General features: G+C 38.4%; 1 protein-coding gene across 22 annotated transcripts in view; it reads right to left on the bottom strand.

Annotated features, from left to right (window-relative positions):
• The window catches only part of PDE4D (phosphodiesterase 4D), a 1,566,198-nt gene that overhangs the window by 166,246 nt on the left and 1,375,727 nt on the right, over nt 1–24,225 (bottom strand). For 2 of the 22 annotated variants that reach the window (XM_063810437.1, XM_063810438.1), the window contains one exon: nt 21,942–22,949. The exons of 19 other annotated variants lie outside the window; for them this stretch is intronic. In XM_063810437.1, the coding sequence (XP_063666507.1) occupies nt 22,906–22,949 (44 nt within the window). In that variant the 3' untranslated portion in view covers nt 21,942–22,905. Of the gene's footprint in view, nt 1–21,941; nt 22,950–24,225 lie in introns of those variants that run through there. One more of the 22 variants, XM_054685075.2, reaches the window with a different exon arrangement.

Genomic DNA, 24,225 nt, shown 5'->3' with positions numbered 1-24,225 from the left:
CTATTTTATGAGAGAGAGACAGTTTTCTCTTTGAAAAGTCATGTTCCTTTGAATTTAACTAAAACGTAACAGGATGTTAAAATGAAACCCTGGCATTTTTCTTTCCTTCAGAAATATGCCCACATTTTATAGAGAAAGCTATATATTGAGGTTCTGCAAACAACAAAATGCAATTTTCACATTAAACATGGATTCTAACATCTGGCATTTCTCCTAGTGCTTGCACATAATTATCCAAAATTGCAGTTTTTCCAACAGGGGACCCACAGTGGTAGCTCTGATTCATTCCACATTATATATATGACCCTTTCTCATAGTGAGGGTGGTCTTCAACACCAATGCTCCTGACTGCTATCTTCCTTCAACTTACATGGAATACTTTTCCTCATGGCTCCAAATATATGAGCTCTAGGTTGTTATTCAGGGTTCTTTCATCCTCATTTTTTGTACCTTTTATGACTGCTTTCTGAAAAGGCACATTTGCTGAGTTGGCGCCTCACAGGTGGTTTGGTTTGTGGCATATTTTAATAGCTATGAAACCATGAGTTCAGCTATTGGGTTGCAATGAGTTACATAATGCATGTGCAATTCAGTGCACCAACAAGAAGATTTTCCTAAGACCCCAAATGACCCAGGAAACAGACACATTGAAGGGGTTGCACCTCACCAAATGTCTCTGACAAGGATGCACTTATTTGGAAGGATGTGCCCTTACTCTGAAGGCTGGTGGTCTGAGGAGAGTAGATGTGGTAATCATCCAACTACATTAAGGCACATTTATTTCTGTTGCTTTTTGGTTCATTTTATTTTGATTTGGTTTGTTTTCTGTTCTTAGCAATCAGTCCATTTTATGAGTACTTTGGCAAGTAGTAGCAAAAGCTGTTTTCTCTAGGAAATTTTTAACCTTTCAAACACAGCAGAGATGTTAGGGACATTATAAATTCAATTAAATGTGGTCCCTGTTTCTGGGGTTGATGGTCATAACCATTTTTCTTTTTCTTACCACTCCAGTTTAATTTACTTGGAATGAAAAAAGTAAATCTGAGGTTCTGAGGATTATCAGTTGAGATTCTGGGCCTTTAAACACAATCCTCTCTGGTCTGGGCTTATTTGCAACCCAGCACTTCCAGAAATGCCCATCATTAGCTCAGGAGGATGAACTCCAAATAATCCACGTTCTATTTATCTCATTATTCTCTATATTTATGTATTCATTCAATATGTATATCTCCCATACGCCAGCACTATGCAGATGATAGGGACATCATTTTGAACAAAACAGAAAAACCACTGCGTGAAGATACTGGGCCATAAAATTCTGTTCAAAGATATGTTTTGGCATTCATTTTGCAAATCTCTACATAGCATGAGGAGGAATGAAAAGAATAAATTATATCCTTCACTTATTCATGCATTCGTTGTCCATTTATTTATAAAACATTTATTGAGAATCTATTTTGTGATAGGTACTGCACCGAATGCCAGGAAAAGCAAGGATAAAAGATACAGGGTGTCCAGAAACCATCTGAAAAGGATGAATTTGACTACTCAAATATTTTAAAAGACTAAATGATAAAAAAAAAAAAACCCTAAACAAATTAAAATTTTTTGAAAAGTTTACACAAATGAGGAGAGTTCATTTTCTTAATATACTCAAAACATTAACATATCCATAAAAAATAAACTCCTCAAGATAATTGATTCAATGAGTCTTTGGAGGTAGGAGGGAACTGGCCCATAAATGTATGAAAGGTGACTAATTTTCTTTGCAATTAAATTAGATGGGGAAAATATGTTTTTTGTGAATCTCAGGGTCAGTGTGTATAGAAATACAAGCGTTTCTTGTGATGATGGTGGGATTGTAACTTAATATATTCTTTTTAGAAGACAGCTTGGCAATATTTATGAAAATTTTAAATTCAGTTTCACAGCTAAGACTTTATTCAATGGGTAAACTCACAAAGATGTTCAGGCACAAGGATGCCTGCAGTGTTATTTGTATTAATTGTAGTAAAAACTGGAAATGACCCACAAGACTATCAATAGAGTTAAATGGGTTTTTAGACATAACATAATGCAATACTATGTGTCAAATAAGAATGATCATTATCTCTAGATCATGATCTGTATAAGCCCATACAAAAGGGCCCCAAGATATACTATTAAATTACAAAGAGCTTGGTGCAGAATAGTATTTGTAATACTCTCTCAGAGGATATGCAAGAAACTATTAACACTTTACTCCCGACAGTCATGACCAAGCAATTAGAGTTGCCACAGGTAACATCTATTTGCTATCCTGCTCTGTCACATAACATTTACTGTAAGTAGAGCTCTCTCTGAGAAATGTGCTGGTCCAAGCTCTTTGAATATTTGTATACAGTTAAAATCAGGAAGAACTGAAGATCACTGCAATTTTCAAAGGAATGAGGACTTTAAAAGGACAGCAGCAGCAAGGGAAAGGTAGGGTGACCAACTTGTCCTAATTTGTCCAAGACTTTCCCAGTTTTAGCACTGAATGCCCCACATCCCAGGAAATCCCTCAGTGCCAGGCAAACTGGAACAGCTGATCACCCTCACCTGCCTTGGGGCTGCTGCAGAGGCCTAAGCATGAACCGTAGACACAAGAGAAACTGAGAAACTTTCTTTCCTGCCCCCATCCTGGCTTCCCTGTACCTCTGCCCAGATGCCAAAGAGTCCTCCTCACTTTCCCACAGCCACAACTCCCAACTTCCCTTGCACCTCTGTCCTTTGGTACAAAGATTTCTATGTTTGCGTTAGTGATGTGACCTCTTGGATTAGGATTTCCAAAACTAGAAATGTTTTTGGAGTTTATGTAGGGTTTTACAGGAGAAAAGAAGCTATTGTGAAAGAACTGTGAGGGAAGGAATTGGATATAGGAACAAAAGTTATTTTGGGGGCTAGAAATCATAAATCTAAATGGGTTTTCAAGGCAAAGAAAAACTTCATGGTATAGATAGGAAAGGATACAGTATTATTCATTAGAAAAATGGAAATGGTATCTATGAAATTAATTTAGATTTAAACAAGAATATTTTAAGAGGGAAAGTTTCTTTTTTTTTTTTTTCTTGAAATGGAGTCTCACTCTGTCGCCCAGGCTGGAGTGCAGTGGCGAGATCTCAGCTCACTGCAAGCTCTGCCTCCTGGGTTCACGCCATTCTCCTGCCTCAGCCTCCCGAGTAGCTGGGAATACAGGCGCCCGCCACCACGCGTGGCTAATTTTTTGTATTTTTAGTAGAGACGGGGTTTCACCGTATTAACCAGGATGGTCTCGATCTCCTGACTTCTTGATCTGCCTGCCTCGGCCTCCCAAAATGCTGGGATTACAGGCATAAGCCACCGCGCCCGGCCTTAAGGGGGAAACTTTCAAGAGAGAAAAACGCCAACCCTGAGGGAATATGGGATTAAAAAATGTATCAGTAATTTATATGCTTCTGACACTTTCTATGTGACTCAGAATACTCTTCTGGGAATAGCTAATGGTAGAAAATTTCAATTATTCCCAGTTGCAGGTGCTGTGTTGTGAAAGGCACAATAGCCCCTAGCAACCCTAACAAGGTTAAAGGAACAGTCCCTGAGGAATCTCACTGTTAGTATCCATGGCAAGAGAAAAGCTAAACACTGGGGATACATATTACTTCACGTTTGTCCCTGAAATTGGGCAAAGTTTCAGATTTGAGAATGGCATCAGAAGTATAGCTGTTTAGTGCATGTGTTTCTCATCATAGTATTGATATTCATTTCACATATATTCCCACAGTAACCATTTACTGAAGGAAAGCCAAAGCCATTTTAGCTTGATTACATTTTCTTTTTTTGGTTTGTTTTTTTTAGACGGAATCTCGCTGTGTTGCCCAGGCTGGAGTGCAGTGGCACGATCTCAGCTCACTGCAACCTCTGCCTCCTGGGCTCAAGTGATTCTCCTGCCTCAGCCTCCTGAGTAGCTGGGACTACAGGTGCATGCCACCACACCTGGCTAATTTGTGTATTTTGAGTAGAGATGGGGGTTTCACCATATTAGTCAGGCTAGTCTCGAACTCCTGACCTTGTGATCCACCCGCCTCCCAAGATTACATTGTCTAAGACTTCCTACAGAAAGACAACTTCATTTGATATTATTCACAAGCCATCTAGTCTCTTGCCTTCAACATTTTTGACCATGTAGTGGGTGGGTGTGCTCCTTTTTGCACTGATACATCAGCAGCCATGACACTTTTCTAAAACCATATTTATTCTGCCACCTGTATCATCCATTTAGTCATTTAACCAATATTTGCTAGGAAATGAGTGAGCCATTTTAGCTTGATTACATTTTTCTGGGGTTTCATAGATGACTAAGATGTAGCGTCCACTCTCAGGAGTTAAGGATACATTAAGGAAGACAGATAAAACCAACTAATATTATGACATTGTAGGATGAAAGAGGTGTGTGAAAGATTTATGAAAGTATAGAGGAGGAATGCTTAAATTCGGGAGAAATTCAGGAATAGCTATCTCAAGGGGCAAGTAGGTACCCTGCAGTTTCTATAAAAGGTGAAGGTAGGGAAGACTTACAGGGAGACCGAACAATATATGCAAAAGTTACAGAGGTGTGGGAGAGCTTGGCTTGATCAGGAAACTATACACTGCAGGCTAGAATCAATGAGTGCTTTGGAAGGAAGGGGATGCACATGGGAGAAAGGAACCTAGAAAGGTAAGTCGCAGACAATGAGGGAAAGGCAAAAGACAGGACATTTACATTTACTGAGCATTTATTTTGTGCCAGGCTTTTTACGTTTGGTATCTCACACAATTACTCCAGTAACTTCCTGACAATGTTTGTTACTCCATTATGCAGATGAGGAAACAGAAGATGGGGAAGGTTATACCTGGGCTGACCCATTTTTTGAGGCCAGGTGTATCTAATACCAAAGACCCTGGTCATTTTACCGCAGAACATTGTTTCTAGAAGGAAGTTTAAACTTTACCCTGAAGGCATTGCAGACTCTGATGGACATCAACAGGAGAGAGGTATGATCATAATTGGATTTTATTTTGAGACAGGGTCTCACTGTCGCCTAGGCTGGAGTGCAGTGGAGCAATCACGGCTCACTGCAGTCTCAACCTCCCAGGCTCTGCCTCCCAAGTAGCTGGGACTACTGGAACCTACTGCCATGCCAATTTTTTTTTTTTTTTTTTTTTTTTTTTTTTTTTTTTGGTAGAGATGGGGTTTTGCCATGTTGTCCAGGCTGGTCTCAAACTCCTGGGCTCAAGCAATCTGCCCATCTCAGCCTCCCAAAATACTAGGATTACAGGTGTGAGCTATTGCACCTGGACTTAACTCCATTTTAGAAAAAAACTAAAAAACTAAAAAAACTAAAAAACTGTCGTGTGGAGGAGGAGGAACTGAGAAACTGGGGGCTTTTCCTAGGATGACAGAGAAACATTTTCCTGCAACAAACTTCAATGTCTACCATCACATACATACAAGTCTAAGTTTCATAGGCCTTGATGTTGTCATTCTTGCATTTATGCCTAGAAACATGTAAGTCTGAGATGTAAATTGCAGAACTAAAGATGATGGATTCCAGAAACTCTGATCCACCTAAGAGAGGAGTAGGATTGTGGAAGGCACATAAGGGTAAAATAGTATCACATTTCTAAACTTGAAAAACTCAATTCAAATATGTGCAGATTCAGTCCCATATGAACAGCCATGTTGGCTAGACGACATCATACTTCTCAAGGGCAACAGAGATGCTGGGAGCAGATTAAGTAGTTATAACTTGCACTTGTGTAATTACTATAGCGAGTCACACTTCTGTCAAATGATCCTATTGCTTTAAAAGCTTGAGATGATGCCTGGGCTAAGAGCTTTCTTTAGCTGCATGTCTCAATGTGGCTATGAATTTCAGTCAAGTCATGTCCTGCACATTGGGTCTAATTAAAGAACACAAGAGTGAGAAGGGCAGGGTATACACTCAGGGATGGTGGAGTTAGTTTATTTCTTGGATTGAAAATTTAACGGTCATTATAATGCCTCTTTGGGTTGGAAATACGATTCTTACGTACACATTCATTTTGCACAAATGAAAATGGTAAACCAAAATCAGAGAGTGTTGAAGTTCTTAAACTAAAGACTACCTTATAGTGAGCTCTACTAAAGAAGGTTAAAAACAATTTTTAAGAAAATTTAATAACAATATTTCAGAGAAAAATTTGTTACTGAATATTTTCCAGAAATAGTAACAAGACATCTGTATTCAAGTAGATACAAGTGATTGTACCAGAGGGTCAATATTTTGAGATGGCAAGCACACATTCTTATCATAAAGATATGGTACAGGAACTAGAAGAGATGTAATATTCCCTGACGTGATTCTGTCATAAAAGGTTAACAATGTTACATCTTAGGGCCAAGGAGACAATCCTTCTTCGAAGGTTGCAAAGATCTGGCTAGAGTCAGGAATCATCAGCGTATTCCTTTAAAGATAAAAATTATATACATGCATACAAGTTCTACTTTTAAAATCAGGAATGATCTTCTATTTTTAGGGGCCAAAGAGAAGAGTTAAAAACTATAAATGGATATTTGACTTATGTGGCAGAAGAAAAGTTCAGAGGTTTCAGGATCTGCAGGTGAGAAGAAAATGTAAACTAAATGGCAATCTGTTCAGTGATTTTAAAATTCCTAACAAAATACATTTCCTACAAATGTTGCTACCTGAAAAGTAACAATTAGACATCCATTTATTTGTACTTACATAATAAAAATATTTCAGAGTAATGTATACCACTGTCTAAGTCTTTCTGTTCTTTATCTGTAGCCAAACCTGCTTGCCCAAATTAGTTGTACTAACAGTTTTCAGGCTGTTTACAACTGAAACCATCTTACAAAGTATTTTAGGCCACATTTGTTTTGTTGATGAGGCCAAGAGAAGTGAAATAGTTTTTCCAGGGGCATGCAGTCTGTTATTAACAAAGTTAAGACTATGGACAATTTCAGGATCTTGTTCCTTGGTGTTTTGGAGGTTCTGAGGAAGTTGGTGAAAGGCTTCTCCTGGAAAGTAAATGTGGTTAAGAGCCAACCAGGTGAGGCTCCAGGCCTACTGCCTCACTTCACCTAAAGCAGATGGGCTGTGTGACAGAGACTTATAGACCGGGCTTTTTTTGAAGACTATTTATTTGAAACATCTCTTCTGTCAAATGAATTCTTAAATGCTAAATGAAATTTTTTAAATTTTAAGTGAGTGGCCCACACTAATGTATTAGGCATGTGAAAGGGACGATGTTGTGGACATCGGCAGGCAGCGTACATGTTCCTGAAGGTCAGACCCATAACCCATTCATCTTGGAATTTTCCTCACTTGGTGCCTTTTAAAAGGGGATTTAAAGGCAATAGGGTCTGGAGGTTCTTGCAATTATAGCTCCAGGGGCTCCCTTCTGATCTTGCACAGTTTTCTAATTATTCCCTTGTTTTCTTCCACTGACCCATGGGATGTGGTTAACTTGTGTCTTCTAAGGCCAGCCGTGACTTTTTCCTTACCCACGTTACTTCCAAGTTGGGAACACAATCTTGCAACCTGGCCCCACCCTGTTGTCTCTGCACAAGCCTGAAAACTCAGGTAAATGAATGAATGGATGAATATTAGGCTGATAATAACTACAGGGAAAAAGATAAGAGGTAAGAAAAATAACAGTGATGAAATTACAAGGCTATAGAGCCCCTAAATATCAAAGGAAGGTAAATGAGTTCATTCTAGCATTCCACTAGCCCTCTTAGGCTTTGTCATGATTGCTTTCTCTTTTTTCTGTTTACGTTCATATTTTGTTTCTGAAATGCATCTCATCCTTTCCTCCCTATAGAGTCTCCTAAATTGCTTTCTTTTCTCCCCAACCTTCATTTTTTTCTCCTTCACTTTCCCACTTTCAATTCTAATTTCCAATTAGATCACGTAGGTTTACAATAATCCCCAACACTACGTATTATTCCCATCTCAAAGCAAACTTTAGATTGTAACCTTCAAATTCAAAGTCCCTTATACAGTTTTATTCTGGAAAAGTTGACTTCAAGCAATTATTGATTGGCTTGACTTCTTGCTAAATTTTGCCTAAAGGCGGGCCTTTCTGAAATCACACAAAGGGTGGAAACCATACAAAAGTAGTGGTTCTCAAACTAGGTGGGAATTCATAATGGTTATAAAGAATGAAATGGGCTGGGCACAGTGGCTTATGCCTGTAATCCCAGCACTTTGGGAGGCCCAGGCAGGCAGATCATGAGGTTAGGAGATCAAGTGAAACCCCATCTCTACTAAAAATACAACAAACTAGCCAGGCGTGGTGGCACACGCCTGTGGTCCCAGCTACTCGGGAGGCTGAGGCAGGAGAATCGCTTGAAAGCAGGAGGCAGAGGTTTCAGTGAGCCGAGATCGTGCCACTGCACTCCAGCCTGGGTGACAGAGCGAGACTCCATCTCAAAAAAAGAAATGTAAGTAATGGATTATTTGGGAGTTATGTAGGATTTAAAGGAGCACTGAAAAATATGTTCTAAAATTTATATTCATGAAAAATAACTTTATTTTTATTTTTAAAAAATAACATTTATTAATAGAGATTCTATAAAGGAATGAAGTTACTTTTTATTTCCTTTCTTTTCCTTTACTGTTTCCTTCTTTCCTTCCTTCCTTCCTTCCCTTACTTCCTGCCTCCATCCCTTCCTCCTTCCCTTCCTCCCTCCTTCCCTCCCTCCCTTCCTCCTTCCCTCCCTCTCTTCCTTCTTTCTTCCTTCCCTCCCTCCCTTCTCATCTTGGGATGAGAATACACAAATCCTCAGTTAACTCTACACTTTTATTCAAACACAAACTTCAGTTGCTTTGACTAGTTTTACAGTAAGAATTTAATTTTGAAGAAAACAAAAATTAAATGTCACTATCAATAAATCAACCTAAAGATCAAGTAGATGTATAGCATGGGCAGATATATCAATTTAATACAGGGATTAAGAGGTTGTGGAGTCAGCCTGACCCAGTCTGGACTTCAGCTGCACCGCTTACTGTGCATGTCCTTGAGCGAGTTAATTAAAATACACCACACATCCATCTGCAAGCATAACAGTGAAGGTTAAATAATAATATGTACGTGAAAACCTTGGACTGTGCATGGGACATAGTAAGTACTCAATAAATATTATAATTAATACAGTTTTGCAAAACATAGTATCTCATACTGCTCACATCACTGCAAAGTGATAAAGCAAAGGACATCCCAATATCCTACCTAAGAAAATTAGTGTTCAGGCAATATTTAATTCATGTGCTTCTAGTGTTGTTTATAATTATCTCATTCAAATGTCATTTTGTAACAAGTATTTGATGTCCCAGCTGACTTGATTCTAGACCTAGAACTTGGAACCAATAATAAATTGGTGGGCTTTGAACTTGGAAAAGCTTGTGATAGAGTCTAAAGTTTTAATTCCACAGGGTTGATGTTGGTTCACTGCTTGTCACGATGTGCAATTGAAGCTGGCTATCAAAGCAGAATAAGGCAAAGGTACGTTAACTCCTTCACAATCACATGTTTTCACTTTAATCCAATTATAGCTGCTAGTCACATGCTTTAAAGATCACAGATCCAAATAAAGAAACCATTGGGGGTTTCTCTATGGCTTATAAAGGAGCAACATCTTTTATGACTTTAATTAGTCTAATTTTCTATTGTTAAAGAGAAAAGAATTATCTGTCCTTAACTAAGGCAGTCAGTTGTGCAGAAAGCCAAATGTGCTGTGGGTCAGGAGATGTGAGTTCTGACCTCTGACCAACCATGACCTCTGTGAGTACTGAGACTAGTCACTGGCTGTCTCTGGTTTCACTTTCCTTGTTTCTAAAATCAATCCTTGCCCTGATGATCAGTGAGATCCTTTCTAGCCATCATAGCCTATTATTTCATACAAAGTGATTTTTCCAGAATAACTAAAAAGCTGTAAATGGTATGTTCAGAGATGGCAAAATGAGACAGTAAATAAAGGGTAAACGTATGTTTCCAGAAAGCCAAAATAAATAAATAATACTCAATGAGAAAAAAGATGAGTGGTGTTTTGAATATTAACCTCTATGATATTTCAGTTATTAAAATTAGCTTCATAGTTAATTGGCTGATATAACAGGACTTTGTGTTTCTTAAGCAAGTATTTGTTAAACACTGATGAAGTCTGTAGTTTATATCTAAGCCCCATGAAGTTTACAACATTTGGGTTCAACAAAGTTTATCTTGCAGGAGCTTGCAATCAAGTAGATGAGTAAAAAGTACAGATTTAATATACATTGCTTAAAAGGTTACATATAAATCACATCAAGCCAAAATATCAGCCTAGTTAAGTTGCTTGACCCAGGGTTATAACTCGAATACACAGGTCTCTGGATTTCCCTTTTAGAGACCGTATTCCCTTTAATAGGGTTTAATGGGGGGAGGCGGGGGGAACCATCCAGAAGCTGATTGTTGTTATTGTTTTATAAATGTCTTTGTTCTTTTAAAGGTATGTTTAATATGCTGTTTTTATTACAGACTATGTATCCATGAAAAGTAAGTTTGAAAATGCAGAACATAGATTTTTTTTTTCTCAAAGAAAATAAAGGGTGAATTTAATGGAATGATCATTTTCAACTGGAAAGGTGTATTTGTTGAATGCTTTTTGTGAGCACTCAGTAATTTAGCTTTTGGAGCACTCTCCATACAGTCTAATTTAATATTTGTAATGATCCATAGTGTTATCACTGTCCCACATGACAGTCATGGAAATGAGGTTCCTGGAGGTCCAGTGATTTTTCTGAATTTACCAAGTAAATATTTTGGGAAAGTGAAATTAAACCCAGGCTGGCAGGCTGGAAAATGTGTGCTCTTCCGAATCTTTCATCTTCTTCTGGTTCTTGGTGCTTCTCTGGAATTTTGCATACAGAGAGAAGGGGACAGGTTCTTTTCACTTTTGATGTACAGAGGTTATGAGAAAATAATCTTAAGAAATTTACTGAACAGCTCGGTTACTAAAAATGTACATCTATCTTTCTGCATGATTTTTAAGAAGTGAGATTCCCAATGAATGGATTTAAAATGCAGTTTTACATTCACCTAGAATGAATGTGCAGATCTTTCCTAAAGATATAAGAAATCGACTGAAGTAAGCAAGAAAAACACTATTCCGGAATTGCAAAGGGTATCCCTGAAGAGTATGTGTGAATGCCATAAAAGTTATACTATATCTAATATTATCAAGCCCTAATTGAAAACCGCTGATTTCACCTACATAATTCCATGTCTGCCAAATCATGTGGTGTTTCTAGTGAACATAAACACATTTACAGTTAAGGAAAACTTAAAATATGTATCCAAAGATAAGTTCAATAGGTTTAAAAACCCCAAATCTGGCTGGGCGCAGTGGCTCATGCCTGTAATCCCAGCACTTTGTGAGGCTGAGGTGGGTGGATCGCCCGAGTTCAGGAGTTTGAAACCAGCCTGGCCAACATGGTGAAACCCTGTCCCTACAAAAAATACAAAAATTAGCTGGGCGTGGTGACATACGCCTGTAGTCCCAGCTACTCGGGAGGCTAAGGCAGGAGAATCGCTTGAACCTGGGAGGTGGAGGTTGCAGTGAGCTGAGATCCTGCCACTGCACTCCAGCCTGGGTACAGAGCAAGACTCCGTCTCCAATAAATAAATAGATACATATATACATACACACCCAATATCTTGTTCTTATTCTTTTTAAACTAAAAAAAAATACACATAACTGTAGGAAGCTTTCCTTTTCCTTTCTGATAGACACCTTTGAAATATTAACTTGGTCAGATTCAACCCTTCCTATGTTTTTAAGAGTGCTAGCCAATATGTATTTTGCTTGTATATGCATAAGATTTGTTTACATAATACACAAGAAGCTGTTAGTAATCGATCCTTTCTAGGGCACGTTTTGAATTTTGAAGCATACGAATCAATTATCTTTTAAAAGATTTTCAATTAAAAAAAGTTCTAGGGTGGTACTACAGGCAAGGTATGATGGAAGTGCCACATTCTCAAAGCCACTGAAGAGAGCCAGTTGAAAGTTAGCAAATGAGTTAGTTGTTTCATCAAGAAATGGAAGTGGTCTGATTTGTTTTTTTTCCAAATCAAATAATGCAGTACAGTGCAAATTCTTGAAAGATACTTTTATTTTCAAATTGTACTTGGAAGTTCTTCTTATTCTGATTCTGTTGAGCAGTGCAATAGGATTACATTGGTAGTATAATTGAATAAGGCTCTGTACAGAAAAACTATAAAAAACAATTGCCTATTGCTTTATTTCCTGAGAAAAAAATTACCTTTTGATAAAATAAGTAGAAATGCTGAAAAGAATGTATTCAAGTTAGAAGTATACTCCCCACTGAACACCTCTTTCACATTTCTGGCCCATATAGCAGGGATCCCCAACCTCCAAGCCACAGACTGCTTCCGGTCCATGGCCTGTTAGGAACCTGGTGGCACAGCAGGAAGTGAGCAGCAGGCAAGCGAGCATTACCACCTGAGCTTTATCTCCTGTCAGATCAGTGGGACTGTGAATCCTATTGTGAACTGTGCATGCGAGGCATCTAGGTTGTGCACTCCTTATGAGAATCTAATGCCTGATGATCTGAGGTGGTTTCATCCCAAAACCAACCCCTCTCCCCACCATCCATGGAAAAATTGTCTTCCATGAAGCCAGTCCCTGGTGCCAAAAAGGTTGGGGACCACTGCTGTATAGCTACAACACTCAAGAATATATGGCAGTTCCATTTAAATTTTGAAAACTGAATGTCTTTGGTTTAAAATATTGAATGGTTTTAAATATTCCTTATAATGCAAGACCACATCTTAAGCTACAATGGAGGGTAAAGGACAAAGGCTATATTTGAAAAGTAGAAAGGAAATACAAGAGTTTTCAGTTAAATTGGAAGATTTTTTTTAAAAAAAACCTCAAACATTTTCTAAACCCTCAAATTATTCCTAAGATGCATTCAACTTTGAATACATTGATAAAATTCATTGCTTGACAAAGTTGCCTATATTTTTCATTGAATTGGGCAGTGGTGTGATTGAATTGGCCAAATCAGAACCTAGAGTGAGCATTCTATAAACTCACCTTTACTTTGATCCTTGAAGATCACAAGTTTTGATACTGTTGAAATCTCTACTCTTTCAACACTTTAATTAAATGACATTTAGAATTTCATATACTTCTGTTGTTGTTTCCGCAATCTTAAACTGGATTTAGAAATACTTGTAATGTAAATGCAAGAGCTTTAACTTAGTAACTGTATTTCCTATTTTTTGTTGTTTTTCTTTTGCCAGAATTTCTGTTTGTCTACAATAAAGTACAGCAAAATACAGTATTTGGTTAGGTTACTTATTAACATAAAATTTTATCATTTGTAGAGTTTTTACTTAACCTTCCTATTCTCTAGTCTCTATAATCTTTCAATGAAGATAACCAGTTACGAATATCTCCTATACCATATTAGGCCTGCCAGAATGTGATTTCTTGGTGTAAAGTGATTTTCAAATGTTTTCCTAACTCAGTAGCCACTTCCATCATTTATATCTGAGTTATTTCCTCTTTTTCTTAATAGAGAAATGAATTGATATTCAAGCCAATAATTTTACTTGGTGACATAGTTATGTCACTAATGAAGGTAACCCATCCTCAGCTAGGAAAAAAAAATATGTGTTTTCCAAAACTGCTGACTTTTACTTTGTTGTCAGTGACCTTGGAGTCCTGGTTCTATACTGTATAGGCTGTGTGACCTTATTTCAGTTGAGGGTAGAAGAGAAAAATTATATTGCAAAAGTGGGAAAGAAACACACTTATAAGATTTTCAGTAGAACTTGAGAGGACTTTTCATTTTTCTTTTTACTATAACTCCTCAAACAGTATCTAAACCTTCAAGTTGTTGTTTCTCTCCTTCTCTAAGCTTCAGTGCTCTCATTTGTTTCATGGAGATAATAAAAAACATCTGTGTCTCATCTCATTTATAGCATGGAGACAATGACAATAGATCCACACCTCAAACAGTGTGGAGAGGGTGAAATGATGATGTAGAGAGAAAGCGTATCCCAGCACCTGCATGGTAACCACTCAGCACAAGTTATTTGTTATTGTTTTAATTGGTTACGAATTGTATTTTACATATAACCTGTCCTGTCTGGAATAAATCCATTACCAATGAAAACTTTTAAATAGGAACTCCGTAGATGATAGGTTATTCAATAAAGATCTACTGGAAATAAAATTATTTTCCAAAATAAAATATATAGCGGTGTGTGTGTGTGTGTGTGTTTGTGCGTGTGTATCTGTGTGTGTACATACACATTTAAAAGAATTGATTCTGTTCTCAATAGCAGAAAAAAAAGTCTTTCCACTACCTTAAACCCACATTTGACTCAAATACACTAATGATAGGTAACCACTGTTCAAAGGAAAAGCTGACAGACATTAGGCTGCGGAATCCTGCAATGCTTGTGCTCAGCTTGGGCCTGGGTGTCAGGATAGGAATAGGAGATGCCAGACCTGTTTGGTAGTAGTGGTAGTAGTCATTGCCTAACCTAGGCAATCATCAGCTCATGGGATTTGGTACTTTAAGCAAAGGTGTTAATTATTCCCCTCCTCCCTTTTAGTACCATTTTCTCTTAAACTAACACCCATCTTTGGGCTTAACTAAGCAGAAAAGCAAACAGGGAAGAACCAGGTGGTTAAGGACCAGTGTCTCAAAGTAAATACTCTGTATTTGAGTCCAAAATGAATTTCAAACTCAGGTTAGATGTTTCTTCTTAATCACTTAGGAGCCAGTAAGACTCTCTAAGCCTTCCTTCCTACTGTATTAAGCTCTTTCACTAAAGGACCAGGTTCTTTCAGGTGCTATCCTATTTGGAATTTAATTTGCCCTAACATTTCTCCAAGAGCCATTACAGCACACCACATCGCTGTATCCCATTTAACTCCCAAACCGCAGAGAAGCTGGCTGCAGCATCAAACAACACTATTAAAAATACCACAAGGGAACCTTAGAGTGGGAATTTCAGGCACAAGTTACAGCCTAAGGACAAACAGTGGTTGTAAAGAGCTTGAATGATACTGGGATGGGGATTTAGGAGAATTTTCAGAGTCTGAAAAAACAGTCCTTAAGATTTTAGTGTTGGTTCCTAGGGCTGGTTCTCCGTGGTTATATGGGTTAGTTAAAACATTAGAGTAACTTTGCCTTTCTCCCTCTCTCCTCGAATTTTTTTTTGGTCAACAGGTCAACAGATTTGGTACCAAGAGTGACTACAAGTGAGAATGGCTTAACAAATATTTCCAAGAAGAGGTTCCTATCACTAGGCCTTGCAAAGGAACAACAGACTCATTAGATTTTTTTTTTAACCTGAATATCTTTATTGTGCCATCTAAGCACTTATTTGAAAGTCTTCAGGTGTAATCCTGATTCTGGGTGTTTAAAATGCAAATGCAGAAATTAGCCCAGCCATGGCTACACAAGAGGCCCCAGGCATTTCAAATTTGAATGAATATTTTGGAAATGGAGCAGAAACTTAATGGATTAGTCATTATTTAGAGTCCTGTCATGTGGGAGGTCCAAATTCAGAGCCTTAGAGCGGGGAGAAATATGTTATAGTGTGGTGGTGGCAGCCTCAAAATAGGTAGTAGTGGTGGTGGAGGTGGAGGAGGAATATGAGGATAAGGATGGTTTTTCTGGGTGGAAGAACAGGAGGAAGAGAAGCCAGTACTTGCCTTTCAAGCTCTGCAGTAGTATCACTGCAAACTGAACACAACAATGGAAGAAATGGCTTCTGGCATCCACTTGCTCATTTTCTCTTATTGGCCAACATACTTCTGGAATCTTCTCAAAAGATCCATTCTGACAGACTTTTTATTTTCCCATAAAATTCCAGGAGCATGTGTAGACTGGACTTCTGGGCTTCCATTCTCATAGAATGTTTCCTTCATATAAAATGCTTCAGTTTGGAATTTTACATTCAGTACTGATTATTTCTTTAATACAGTGCATATCTCCCCTGTCCTGGACCCTAGATTATAAGGAGTAAGAATGGGGATAATGCTTCTTTTTGGTCATCGATGTAGCCCAAGAGCTTTGATTAGGGCCTGGCACATGGAAGACTCTCAAAAAAGTATTGTTTAAAAAAATGTCTGAATTGTTAAATGGACCTGGTCTGAATATCTAATCCAAAGGCAGGCAATTCATGGGTTTACCAGTAGCCAATAATCTATAATATTTGACCACAGTGGAAAGTTACCTCATTGTATTTGTAAATTTGTAGGCTCAAGTTGCAATTATAAATGGGAAATTGCAACTAAGGTAATTGGTGTCAGGAGAAAAAAAAAAATTTTAATCTACTGATGGCCTAAAATTGGGGCTAGAGAAGCTATGGCAAGCCATGTACAAACTCAGGCAATGAGAAAGCAGACACTATGGAGAGTAGAGAACTATCTCTAGAAAACAAAAAACAAAAACCAGACCAGATATATAAATAAACAAAGGGCAGAGTCCTAAGAAAGACACCATATTTACTACAAGCAAAAGATGAAGTTTCAGGTGCCTAGAACTGTGATGGTTCCCAAAACTTCTAAACCCTAGTCCACCTGTGTCCATGTGAGAACGACATTTATTTTGATCTAGTTATTTTTGGTAACCGAGCTGATCCAGTGAGGATATTTTCATATGGTGATGAGGGACGTTTGTGAATTACCATGTAAAGAAAAGATGCTTACTCTGTGCCAGTAGCTTGGGAATCTGGAATCCTTTCCTGTAAGCCTCAGAGTGTTTCCAGGAAAAGTCACCAAATAGCTTTGATTCAAGGAAATGAATCTCTTCTGTCCTGTACTGGCTGCTTGAAAACATAGTCACCTGAGTAATATGAGTTCAAAGTACTACATTACATCTCAGTGTTTCTTGCAAATGACTAACATGTAGAAATTGTGCTTGGCTTGGATCTCACAGTTATCTGGTTGGTTTCTGTCTGCTGCATGGAGCTCACTTCCTGGTAGTGACCATAGAAAGAGGCATTATCTTTTTCCAGTCACTAAAAACTATATGAACGTCAACAATAACCTAATTTGTGAGCTCTCTGGCAGGAATGAAATTCCTCTTTATAATCACTGATGGTACTCCCTGTGTATGGCAGCAGAGTGACACACGCTCTCCTAGTGGAACATACTCTCACTTTGCCTTGTGTTTAAAGCTGGGCACCATTCTAACTTAGGGAGAGAGATGGTGCAAAAGCAGAAGTGAGGAATCACAGATGGGACAGAGTTGGACTGGGTGATGCTGCAGTGAGGAATAAGGGGGCATCATGAAGGGAGAATGATATAATTTCAGGGAGCTGGGAATGAATAGGGTGAAGAGGGGGAGAAAAGAGGAGATTTAGACAAAGAATGGGAAACAAGACAAATAAGGGAAGGAGTGAGGGAAGAGACTGGAAAAAGAAGAGGCAGATATAAGGAAAGGAAAAAGGCAAGAGAATAGAGTAGAGAACATGGGAAAAGGAGAAGATCAGAGAAAACAAATGAACTGAGATAAAATTTGAGGGAGGCAGCAGAGTGTTGTCTGCAGGGTGTGGAATCTGAAATATAACTGCCAAGTTTTGAAGCCTGGCTCCACAGCTTTCCGGAATAATGACCATGGGACATATCCCTAAATTCTCTGAGCCTCAGTTTCTTCTTCTGTAAAATGGGAATAATAATTTTACCTACCTTATGTGATCATGCATGCCCAGTCTTAGCACAGTGTTTGGCGCATAGAATTGTTATTATTGAGGTTAAAAGAGAGAAACAAAGCAAAGAAAATAATAAAATGGAGGAAGTAGGAAAGAGTGATGTTCAGACAGTGGAAGGATGAAAACGAAAGAAATGTATTTCTGCTAATAATTTTAACCTTAGTTTTCCCACATTATAATCAAGATTTCTATGCCTACTATATTGTTTCTACTTGCTTTAATAACAGCTGGAAAAACATGTTGAATATGAACACACCTTTTTAAAGGTATTTTTGTATTAAACCAGCCTGTAATAGTTTGCAAAACAGATGTTCACATTTCCTTAGGAGTTGAAATTATTCCCTAGAAATGAGTGAGACCAAGGATACATGAAGCTAAACCGGTCATCCAAAAAACGGTTTGTTTATTTTCCCTTCCTCTTTACTGTATTGACTAGGTCGTTTGATGGGATTAACTAAATTGACCAGTTATTTCCCAACTGTAGGCTTTAGGGAAAATAAAGCCCCTAGTGTTCTTGGTGGTGTTTCTTTCCAAGTTTCTCTCCACAACACAAACCACTTCCTTTTACTTGAAGTCATTTTGCTTTTCTCATTAGTCTCACAGTCCAGGGGCTGGTGTTGAGTGCTGAGGCAGCTCTCAGTTCAAGACCATAAAACAACACAACAAAATTAGCCCAAAACATAAAAGGAAAGCACTGTGGAGTTGTTCTTCTCCTCTCAAGAAAAGGAAAGTGGAAGTTAGGGCAGATAAAGTATGAGAAAGAGATCAGAGATGTATTCTTGCATAGGGGTGGGGAGGTGGAATGAATGAAACCACAGCCCAAGTCAGAGGGAAAGAAAATGGAAGCAACAAAAACAACAAAAAAAACCCCACCACCTCTCTTGACATTCATCACAACAACTCTCTGTGCACCTGGCATGGTGCTGCACAGTTGTCAGATCCCAGGCATGACTCCCTAGTGTTTCCATGAGGCTGAATAAATAGTGTTCTCACAGACTCTCCAGTAGCAGCGGGTGAAAGGCCAACCTTCATTGACCACTATAAGGCTTTTCTTAAATGCTACTCAGACACACCAAAAGAAATGTTGTCCTTTTCACAAAAACATGTCCTTGTTCAGGACCATGTAAGTTATTTGAAATAATGGTCAATGAAACAAATATAGCAATGGTATCGCTTCTCACATTTTCCTCATTCTGCTCAGAGGGCTGACAGAGTGGAGAAGATCGTCCATCATCCACTTCTTTCAAGTTACTCCCTTCTGCCAAAGGGATTAAGAGACATATTTTCATCCCACTTTCTCAAATAGGAGAAAAAGTTTTCCATGCTGGTTTCTACTGTTCCATGTTTTGCTCTTATATTGCACCCAAGAATCATTTCAAGATGTTCTGAGAAGAGATGTAAAAGAGTCAGCTGATCTTCCCTACTTCAGGTCTATTGAACACAGGTAAGTTGGCATGACAGTGCCCCAGAACCACACACTAGTACTATGTGTGGTTATAACAAAAGACTTGCTATACTGGTGGGCAGGGTTTTTTGTTGTTGTTGTTGTTGTTTTTAATAAAGAGGCATAGACCATAATTTTTAGAGCAATTTCATTAGGTTATGCTAGAGGTAGGTTTGGGAGAAGAGCCTGACTCGGCCTGAGGAAGGGGACTGGGCTTGAATTTTAGGTGTCCTCTAAAATGAGATAAAGTGAACCAGGCAATTATGAGAGAGAAGCGAGTTTTAGATGGTGAGAAGAGTACAAGTAAATGAAGACAGTTGTGAAACATGGTGCACGTGGGTGGAAAAAGTTTGCTGCTGAAAGAGTCAGGCAGGGGCTGGGCTGGAGAGGAGGTACAATACATATCTGGGTAGGGGCTTTGGGTACCACACCAAAGAGATCTGATTTTATCATGGATGATGGCAAGGCATGAAAAGGTTTTAAGAAGAGTGACATTTGCAGATTAATTTTTCAACTACATAAATTTGCTGGCATCATGGAAGGCCAGAGCTAAGAAGAGGTGCAACAGAGATCGACCATTTAAGAAAGTAGTTCTCTAATTTTAAAAATTATAGTAAGAAATACATTTTCATAGCAAAATGTCTGTGTGTGTTTGCATGTCTGTGGGTGTATCAATAATTTTATAAAACTATATTTATCTTTGATATTATAGATGTGGTTTTATACTCTTATTTTTTACTCAATTCTGTATCATATTTTTAAAATAAAATGCTAAATGCAATTGACAGTTTCAAAAACACTATTTCAGGTACTAGTACTATAATTCAGGGGAGAGTTGGTGAGTGCTTGAACTAGGGAAGTATTAGCAGGTTAGAGAAGAGAGCATGGATTTGATCAATAGTTACAAAATAAAATAAAAATTGTATTCATTTGGGGCCGAGCACGGTGGCTCACACCTGTAATCTCAGCACTTTGGGAGGCCAAGGCAGGAGGATCACTTGAGGCCAAGAATTCGAGACCAGCCTGGCCAACATAGTGAAATGCTGTCTCTACTAAAAATACAAAAATTAGCTGGGTGTGGTGGTGTACACCTGTAATACCAGCTACTTGAGAGGCTGAGGCACAAGAATCGCTTGAACCCAGGAGGTGGAGGTTACAGTGAGCTGAAATCTTGCCACTGCACTCCATCCTGGGCAAAAGAGTGAGACAACTCTGTTTCAAAAATATATATAGACAGACAGACAGATAGATTTGGTAGAAGGATTCATGATTTATAAGTTTCGATCTTGGCTAAAAGTGTTTCACTAACTGAGATAGGAAGAACAGATTTGCAAAGAAATATGTGAGTCCAGCTCTGGACATATTGGATTTGAAGAGTTGGATATCAATGGACATTGGGCTTTTGTGTGAATAAATTTGGAAATTGGAGAAGTGCCTACTCTGAGTAGAGACAGAGTTTTGGGACCCACTTTCATAAGATGGAAAATACAACTATGAGGTACATGAAAACATCTACAGAGTACACAGAGTGAGAAAACCAATTAATCAAAAAGAACCTTCTAGAATACTCACATTTAAGAGGTAAAGTGGGGAGGAAGAGAGACCATGAAGAATAGCGAAAAGAAGTATTCAGAGCAGCAAGAAGAGTGTGGAAACAACTGGAACAAAATGGCTCCCAACAAAAACATGTTGAATAAATATTTACTCAGTAAATGAACAAAGAAAGAGTTTAAGAAGAAGAAGCCTCTAAGAACTAAGAAGACAATTAGGAGTTCATTGGCAACCAAGGGAGGGCAGCTGGAACAGAGGTGTTGTGAGAAAGTCGTACTATAGTGGACTGCAGACTGAATAGGGATGAGGAGGTAGAGCAACTTGACTGAAAAGAGAAGATCAAGAACTAGCTAAAGGATCAATAAAGAATTGGCTGAACTTTGCTGTGGTTTGCTGTGTATTGTTTTTAAGATTGTGAGAGACATGAATGGGGAAAGAGCCAGAATAAAAGTAAAGATTGAAGATGTGAGAGATAGAAAGGAAAACAGACGAAGCAAGGACTTGTGGGAGCTGGGAGGAGAGAGGATCAAGGGCCCAGATGGGGCCAGGGGTTGACTTAGAGCAGGAGGGAGAAGGGAAACCTCATCCGCTGAGACCAGAAGGGAGGAAGGGATTATGGATGTCCGTAAGAGATCTGTGGATAACATCTATGGCAAGAGGATGTAGGAGCTGAGGAAGTTCATGCCTTGACACAGACTTTCTTCAAAAAGCAACAAGTTATTTGCTGAAAGGAGATGAAGAGCTGCTGGTTCGGGAGGCTTAAGAGAGAGGAGAGGTTTGGAATTAGCATGAAGAGGACTGAGAGAGGGGCACAGCAGGAACTAACTGTCAAGTGCTCTGAGAGTCCGATGAGGTGACAGGTCTTGACTTTGTTGGAATTCCAGCTTGAAGTGATGTGGGATTATTTTTCCCAGGAATTCAGGTAAGGAAGTGGAAAAGGCAGATTGTAAAACTGACAGAGCTGGATTTTCCCAAAGTGAGTAAGGAGGACAGGATGGCAAGAGATTTGAGAGAGACTGGGCAGGCCAGAGGGAGAGGTTAGGAGAAGACTCATTTGCTTAAAGGAGATTGAAGTCCCTGAACTAGAGACTTGCCAGAAAAAAAAAAAAAAATATATATATATATATATATACACACACACACGTGTGTGTGTGTGTGTGTGTGTGTGTGTGTGTGTGTCTTATTCTCTTTTGTGGCAGACACTAAATTTGAGCCAAGGAGATGTAAAGTAGAAGCATTATGTGGGATTTCTCAGAAGTCTTTTCTAAAAGGAGTGGGTGTACTATTCCTTCTTTTTTCCTCCTTCTTGCTGGTGGCCACTTAGTTGTGATGGCTAGGGCTCTTATAGTCATCTCAGACCATGAAGACAAAGCCTATAATCTAGAAATGTTAAAAAAATTATCTGAAAGAAGCTCTGGGCCCTTAGTGATTTTAGAGCAGCCACAGCAGCCCTGGACTGCTCACTCTGAATTTCTGGAAAAAGAAATCAACTTCTGTCTTGATTGAAGCACAATTTTAAAAAATTGAAATAAAAATATTTTATATATTTATGGTATACAACATGTTTTGGTATATACAGCGAAATTTTCAGGACTCATTCACTAACCATATTTTAGCTAAAAGAGAATATATACACAGCAACTAGAGAACGAATAGAGATTTCTTGGAACAGAATGCTATCCTTCTACCATGTAATGCCTAAGCAGGGCACATACTTTATAGTAAGCAAAAAGCTTTGATCTTTGCAGTAGGTTATAGACTGCTTTTGATTTGGGTGGAGAAGAAACGAAAGTCAAATCTTGGATTTCTTCATTAATTAAAAAAAAAAAAAGGCAAAATAAAGCCACATGTATGTTGTTTTTTCCCATAAGGTCAAGCAAAGACTTCTTTACACTTTTTGTGAGAAAATGTATTGAAATTAAAGACATTAATACCCAGGATGGTACATTTCCATTGCTTCACAATTTTTTTTTTTCTTTCTGAAGGGTTAGAATTTCCACCAGTCAGCATAAAATGGTTAAAACCGAAGCCTAGTAAATCACTTGTATTGCATTGTTTTCAAAGTGACTAAACAGCTGTAGTTTTCAAGGTCAGCCAAATCATCTGCCAGGGTCACATGTGTTTCACATGTCAAGTAACGTATATGGGTTCAATTCCATCCAGGATCCTAAGGAAAAAGACATTTGCAAACAAGTGATCCGAAGACATTTTTCTAAACAGGTGCTGTGGTTATTGGGATAAGAGTTACTATTGTAAACCACTTGAATTTATGACTAAGTTTCCAATCATTTAAAAAGAATATTCATTTCAAATTATAATGTCCAAACCAAGAGGACCAGCTCCTGATCATAATGACATTCAATGAGGACAGAAAGTAATATTGTATAATTGTTATTATTACCATAATGACATTGTTCACGTACAAATGAGAAGAATGTATATTGGGTATCAAAATAAAACCAACCAAACACATAATTAGGATGGAACCTAGTTAAACAGTTGAAGAGAGGAGACTTAAAGCAACAAGACTTGGCTAATAACTTCTCCCTCCAATTCTTGCTCCAGGAAACATTGCATAGAAACAAAAGACATGACTACCATATGCCAATAACTGCTTTAACAAGCTGGAGTAATTGGTATCATGGAGCCAGACTGATGGAACAAAGAAAGGATGACCTCAGGATTTAAAGAGTTTAGGGACAGAAAAACATTTTAAAAATCCAGTTTAATTCAGAGGATAGTTAGAGATGTCTGGCTCCAACTGAGAGAAGGAAAGGGTATTGATTTGCGTGAGTGGCTCCCCATTGGGCTCTTCTAACTCAAAAGAGATAATTGGCCTTGAACAGTAGCTTTTATATTGAATTTATATTGAGTTCTCTTGATGTTCTTGGTATGTGCTCTTCAAAGCCCAAGACCACTCCCTGATCTTGTTTATATTTGCTAGTCCTAATGATCTTTCATGTGTCAGACGTGCTGAATGAAGACGATTGCCTTCTGATCATTTAACTCCTCTCTGCCAGTTTCAAGGTTGGCTTCCATATTTTAGCAAGCAAAATAATAGGCATCTCCAAGTCACAGTATGCAGACAGGAATAGACAAATACCCACTCTAGCTAAGTATGGGCTGCAGTCAAGCTGGAAAAGGTCTCTCAGCTCTGAGTCACTTATACAATCGAGTCCCTGAACATGTTTCTGTCCCTAATATTTTGTTGCTCTGGGCAACCATCAAGTCCACATGAAGACTTCTGCCAACTGGAGAGGATGACTAGATAGGAGTGCCAGAATTTTCTTTTAACTCTTTGTTGAAAACTCAAAATAGCAAATGGTGTCAAGGATATCCCCTAAACATCCAGATTGGAAAAAGTGGAATTCACACATTGCCTTGGTATCTTTTATTCACTTCTTAGGGAAATATGACTAAAGAAGATAAAGGCAATTCATCAG

The sequence above is a fragment of the Pan troglodytes genome, chromosome 4 (assembly GCF_028858775.2).
Source record: "Pan troglodytes isolate AG18354 chromosome 4, NHGRI_mPanTro3-v2.0_pri, whole genome shotgun sequence".
NCBI classification, from domain to species: Eukaryota; Metazoa; Chordata; class Mammalia; order Primates; family Hominidae; genus Pan; species Pan troglodytes.
The sequence above is the reverse complement of the archived record's forward strand: the minus strand, read 5'-3'. Positions and strand labels throughout refer to the sequence as shown.